The sequence below is a fragment of the Carassius gibelio genome, chromosome B10, assembly GCF_023724105.1.
Source record: "Carassius gibelio isolate Cgi1373 ecotype wild population from Czech Republic chromosome B10, carGib1.2-hapl.c, whole genome shotgun sequence".
NCBI classification, from domain to species: Eukaryota; Metazoa; Chordata; class Actinopteri; order Cypriniformes; family Cyprinidae; genus Carassius; species Carassius gibelio.
In genome coordinates, this window is record NC_068405.1 from 1,836,342 (window position 1) to 1,842,630 (window position 6,289).

General features: G+C 42.3%; 1 protein-coding gene across 2 annotated transcripts; it reads right to left on the reverse strand.

Moving 5' to 3' along the window:
* Positions 1–8: 8 nt before the first annotated feature.
* Positions 9–4,699, reverse strand: LOC127965900 (uncharacterized). Of its 2 annotated transcripts, none has more exons than XM_052566608.1 (2): positions 4,307–4,699; positions 9–4,133 (listed from the first exon to the last, which is right to left on the reverse strand). In XM_052566608.1, exon 2 carries the CDS (start codon positions 3,496–3,498, stop codon positions 2,119–2,121), a length of 1,380 nt encoding a protein of 459 aa, XP_052422568.1. In that variant the 5' UTR covers positions 3,499–4,133; positions 4,307–4,699; the 3' UTR covers positions 9–2,118. The 2 variants fall into 2 exon arrangements, 1 of the variants encoding a protein (XP_052422568.1); XR_008155502.1 differs by having other exon boundaries at positions 4,121–4,225.
* Between the last annotated feature and the right edge of the window lie 1,590 nt (positions 4,700–6,289).

The following is a 6,289-nucleotide window of genomic DNA, read 5'->3' on the forward strand; positions in this document are numbered from 1 at the left end:
GACGACAAAATGCCTGCCTACAATCATCAGTCCAATCCTCTGCAGTAAGTGTTCTTTTCAACACAGTCTTCTTAACCTTTTTACCTCTCTGACCCTTAGCGCCAGCAGTTAACTGGAACAGTGGTTTTGCAATTACTGAACACTGTTCTATAAATTGCTGATAATATACTACCATCCCAAGGAAAGAACGTATCTTTTGTTGGGATGGAGCACCAGTTTTGTCATCCATAAGATCCGACTCTGTCATTTCAGTAATCACCTTGATTTTATCAGGGTCTGAAGCCACACCCGCCTCGCTGACAACATGACCAAGAAACTTCACTGACCTTTGCATAAAATGACATTTCCCTGGAGCCAACTTCAAATTATGAGACTTCAGGCGCTCAAAAACCAGCTCCAATCTCTTTAAACCCAACTCCTCATCCGGAGCAAATACAAGCACGTCATCCAAGTAACAGAGAAGGCTCAAGAAATTTTGATCTCCAAAAATTCCGAGCATCATTTTCATAAAAGTTGCTGGACTATTACAAAGTCCTTGAGGAAGACGGTTATACTCATATAACCCAAAAGGCGATGTGAAAGCAGTGTATTTTCGGTCTTCCTCATGTACTTCAACATTGTAGTAGCCGGACGTCAGGTCCATAGTGGAAAAAAAAATGTTTCCACCCAGTGCAGCTAAAGCATCGGCTTGATGTGGTAATGGATGAGCATCCTTTATAGTTCGAGCATTGAGCCACCTAAAATCAGTACAAAGTCTTAAATCTCCATTTCTCTTCCAAACAATAACAAGAGGTGAAGCATATTCGCTACTAGATCTCTTGATAATGTCTCTCTCTTCCATTTCATCCAAGGCTTGCCTAAGCTTATCGTACTGATTAGGCGGAAGTCGTCTGTATGGAAGCCTAAATGGACGGTCATCACTCAGCCTTATCCGATGTACATAGCCCTCAACTTTGCCGCAGTCAAGTCTGTGTTTAGAGAAAATACATTCATACTTCTCAATTAGATCAACAAGTTTTTTTTTCCAATCAGAAGACAAATGACAGGAACTCAAATCAATGCCTGCGAGTCCCAGCTTCGTTAACCTATCATGGAACTCACAGTCTCTCCTGGGTACACCAATGTCAGACAAACTGCAACCACTTGAATTGTCATGAACCTCTACATTGTTGGTATGTTGTCTGATTGGGCATAATAACCCTCCATTTGTGACGCCTTCACATGCATCATCAAAGTCTTCCAGTGCCAAACATGGATAAATGTCAGCCAATTTTGCGTTACGTCTGAGAGTAATGGGCACCGATGAAGGGTTAATTACCTTAACAGGCACCCATCCATCAGCCCACAACCTCGCCACTGTACGACCAATCAAGATATTTCTGGGTCTGGAGCGTGCTCCACACGGCTCTGCAATGATGGCACTGCCTGCTGACAAATTGTTTAGATTAGAAAGCTTTGCCCAAACTAAATGCTCCTTTAAGGGTTCAAGTGTTACGGAATTCTTCAGTTTAACTGTCCCAACCTTTCCAGGAACGACTGCTCCGTTCCACCTCTCCACATTAGCCAGCAACTGAATAAGTTTACTATCCTCAGAATCCTTATTGACAGACATCCTTCTTTTAATCAATTCTCCTCGACTTTTCAACTCTTTGATCAGGTACTTTATCACATTGCTACCCACAATGATGTCATCATCTTGGCCGTCAACAATCAATGTTGGAACCTGAACAGTACACCCGTAAACAGTCATGTTTATGTCACACATCCCACTAGGTTTTGTTTTCGACCCTCCACAGCCGACCAGCACTACATGAGTTGGAGTCACCGAATCAGTCAAGGCTACTCCTGCATCCTTTAACTTAGACACAACCCCAGGGCTCACAGTGCAAGCCATAGAACCACAATCTATCATACCTTTAACAGTTAGTGTGTTTTCCAAACAAACGTCAGTATAAAACAATCCCTCATGCATTGACAGTTTTCGTGTGTTTTGAACTATCACAATCATGTTTTGGTCAAATTCCTCACGCACAGTAGAATATAGTGATTCCAAATCAACATCAAATACTTGGGGGTTTTCATTGGGCCCTGCATCTCCCCCCACCTCATGCGGGCCATTCAGTTTCCCTGCTGGCCAGAGGGACATGCCGTTGACGAGACCCTGACAAGCCCATCTGCAACAATGTTTGGGCATTCAAAACGTGTGTGATTTGGTGCAAAACACACAAAGCAAAGCCCATTTGCTCGACAGTGGTAAGAGGTGGTATGGTTAGAGTCTCCACATACCTTACACGGGCCCCACCTATCACCTTTAGTTTTGGGCCTCGGTCGAACAGGCTTTTCAGCAGGTTTTGTCATCTCACTTGGAACTCTTTCCAACACATGTTCCAGTCGTGTGATCAGCCGCTCTAAGGATTCGACAGAACTGCAAGCAAAAGACTGCTGTACTTGAGGAGCATTACACTTGACTACTGATACCTCATTATTGCTAACTTCATCATGAGCAGTAGGTAAAACATGCAATACAGTTTCTTGTTTCTGAGCTAAACATGATAACTGATTTCGTGTATACTTGTTTTCCCTTTGAAATTCATCCAACCTTTCTTGCACTTCAGCAGCTGTCCAATGTTGCTGGGGTTTACATCTGAAAATCAGCTGCAATTGGGGATCTGGGCAATGTCTAACAAACATAACGGTCACCTCCTGAGATGGATTATCAAGTTTCTTCCCTTGTCTTTTCAAGCAGTCCTCTGCTACATCAATTGCCCTGTTTAACCTTATCCAATAATCAAATGGACTTTCTCCTTTTAAGGGCAGTGTAGCATAAAAATCAGCTAAGGGCATAGCAGAGTGCACAGTTTCACCAAAATGTTGCTTCAGGATGTCAAAAATAGGTCCAGGGCCATTAGTCAGGTCAGTTTTTGCGTAGTTGCGTAAAGCTATTTTAACAACGTCCCGTGCCCTCCCCATTAATCGGCCCAAAACCTCTTCAGCCTGACATTCTTGGCTATACTCACGCTTACGCAAGTATACTGACATCAATTCCACCCATTCATACACTGTGCATTTATCAGAACCATCCCCTCGATAGTATGCTGGCTCTTTAACATCAGACTGTAATACCAGCTTCAGGTTTTGTGTTCCAGAGAGTATGCTACTGCCAGGTTGTTCAGCTCTGAATCCTTCCCCACCTCCCAACACTCTTGATTCCAAACAAGATACAATATTTTCACTGATGGATTGACCTATTTGTTTCACAACAGTGACCAACATATCTACAGGAATACTGCCCCCTTCAGTAGAAGTCCCTAATGCAGTCCTATCTGCCATATTACCCCCGGACTGATCAGTTTTGAGAGTTTCTCCACAATTTTGAAAAGCTACACATGGTGTGGAAGTAAGTGGATAGCCAGTAAGCCCTCTATCCACAGAAAATGTTACATCAGTCTGGTACACCCCTCTCCCTCTGCCCAGGCCTGGTGTGTTATACTTTTCCATGTCTTTCCAAAAATCACACTACTAGTAACTGAACCCAGAAATATTTCAGAGAATAAGTATAGCAATTCAATTTTGTATAAACCTAAAAAAATATATATATACTCAATTCAGTGCCTGTATTCATGTAGTAGTGCAAGCAACCACCTCGTCTTCACTTCCAAGCTCCACCCGTGTCAAACTCTGAACTTTGTTTCGATCGCCTCAAGTCCTCTGTGCACAGAAGCTCCAAAGTATCGCCACACGCCGATCCCCCGACGTCCGCCTCGCGACGATCCTCCGACGTCCGCCTCGCGCCGATCCTCCGACTTCCGCCTCGCGACGATCCCCCGACGTCCGCCTCGCGCCGATCCTCCGACTTCCGCCTCGCGACGATCCCCCGACGTCCGCCTCGCGCCGATCCTCCGACTTCCGCCTCGCGACGATCCCCCGACGTCCGCGTGCACAGATTTTCACGTTTCAGCTGCACGCCAATGCCGGGTTCCGCCTGACGTTGCGCGTCCGACACAGGTGCTTAGAAAGACCGATCACGGCACCAATGTAACTGGTCTTTTCTTTTAATCTTTTCTGCGTTGTGTTGTGTATCAATAAAGCTCGTGAAAACCAAACTCTTCTCCCAGCCTTTGTTTTTTTATTCACTGAGAAAACAGGATAACACAGAGTGAGTTGATCAGTTCCAGCATATTCGACACTCCTCGTGCTGGCACGCACTGGCCTTTTTACAAATGAACTGACCGAGAGTGAAAATTAAAAAAAATATTAAACATTGTTGAAGGATTATATTGTCACAAAACCACAACATAACCTGTACCTGAGAAAACAGGATAACACAGAGTGAGTTGATCAGTTCCAGCATATTCGACACTCCTCGTGCTGGCACGCTAAAATAAAACAAACATCTTTTACACTCTTCCCCAATGTCTAGCACTTGTCTTGATATCGAATACATGCTGTTGCTCATGATGTCTCACACATTTTGTAGACAGTAACAGACAGAATTTCAGAGCTACCAAACACACAACTTACCACTGGCCTTTTTACAAATGAACTGACGAACGCAACAGGGGCGTACACAGCACGTAGAACCAGCCAGCCAATAGGAAGCTCTGATAAACATTTTTCCATCTAGTCATTTGTAAATGTGATTATTTGATATATCATTATTTGCAAGTGGAGACACACTTTGTATATAACTCTGTTACACCAGTAATGAAACAATCCTTTAACTGTTCTTTAACAACACACCAATTGCTCAAATGATGAAACATCTTTCTGAAAAAACAAAACCAAAAAAAACTTTCAGTAAACAAAAACTCCATAAAAGCTATGAGTTGTGAAAGTTATACCACCTAAGACCTTTAAATCGTGTGTGCCATTGTGAAAATTACTAGTCATTTAAAGTTAAATATGGCATCTAACCTGACTAAGCAAAAGCTTGAAGGAAATATATAGGTAAAAATGATATTTCCCTGTCAGCATGCAACTGTTTTTAAAGTGTATTGGTCATTCCTTGATTCACTTTTTAAATGAAACTCTAAACCTCAAAAGTACATATATTTTTTTGCAGGCTAGGAACAAATCAAAAGTCTGATTGCTTCGCTTGCTCCTCTTTCAAATAGTACAGAACTGGGCCTTCAAACAAAGCTCACCTTATTAAAATGTTCAATGGTCCCGGTGGAACAGACAGAGACTTGTGACGTGTTTTCCCTCTTACCCAAATATCAGGTGCTGTTGAAACACAAAGCAAAAAAATACACAAAAAATAAGTGCTACAACACACCAATGCACACTTATATCCCTCATTAGCCATTCAAATCCAATGAGAGTGAAGAATCGGGGTAAACAGGTGACAAAAACTGCTGACTGTGTTCTCGAGGATGGTGAACAACATATAACTCAGCCTGCGACGAGACAACGTAGCTCTAATGGGCTTTATTTATACACTTTGATGCTACGAATTCCAGGTGCACCATTTAATATTATATGTATAACTTATTTATTTTGTTGTTTAAATCACAGACCAACTACAATAAACCCTTTGAATCTTCCGTGTGTAAGTATGCATCACTGCTGTAACTTTAAAGTGATATCTATTTGTCTCCGGCATCTCTTTCTATGGTTGAAGGGTAATGGATGAGGGTTAATCAATGCATCTTCGTCTGACAGACGCTGGGCTGGTCAAGCAGGCATTACCCGGCCTCATCACTAACATAATGAGCCATTTCCACCTTATGATTTTCTTCTTCCCGCTTGCCTCCTTTTCTTCTCTCCTCTCAGTGCTTTTTCTCTTTCACGGAGCAATTTATTCACAAATATGAAAAGCCTCTTCAGAGTCAGCATTTTTCTCGTACAGTAATTTTGAGGCATGTCCAGGGGAGTTCCTCTTTAAATGATGCAGTGTTCTCCTCAGTGGCAGAATCTCTGACTTTGGCACTGTGGTTTCAGCTGATTAGGGGGAAACGACTGTGGCTAGTGTCATACTATTTACTGTCTCATCTTTATTTCTGTAGCAGTACCCAAGTCCTGTTGGTGTGTGAATGCATGCTGTGCAAATATAGGAGTGCACACAGCAAAGAGGTTTATAACTAACTCAGAGGTATTTAGGTAGTTAAAGGGATAGTTCATTCAAAAACGTAAATTGAATCTTCATTTAATCACCCTTATGTTGCTTCCTCACAATATTCTGCAGAAAGCTAAAGGAGAACATTAGTAAAATGTTCATGCTTCTCTTTTCCATACAGAATCAATGATGGGATAAAGACTATGTCAAGCTGCAAAATTGTAAAAAAAAAAA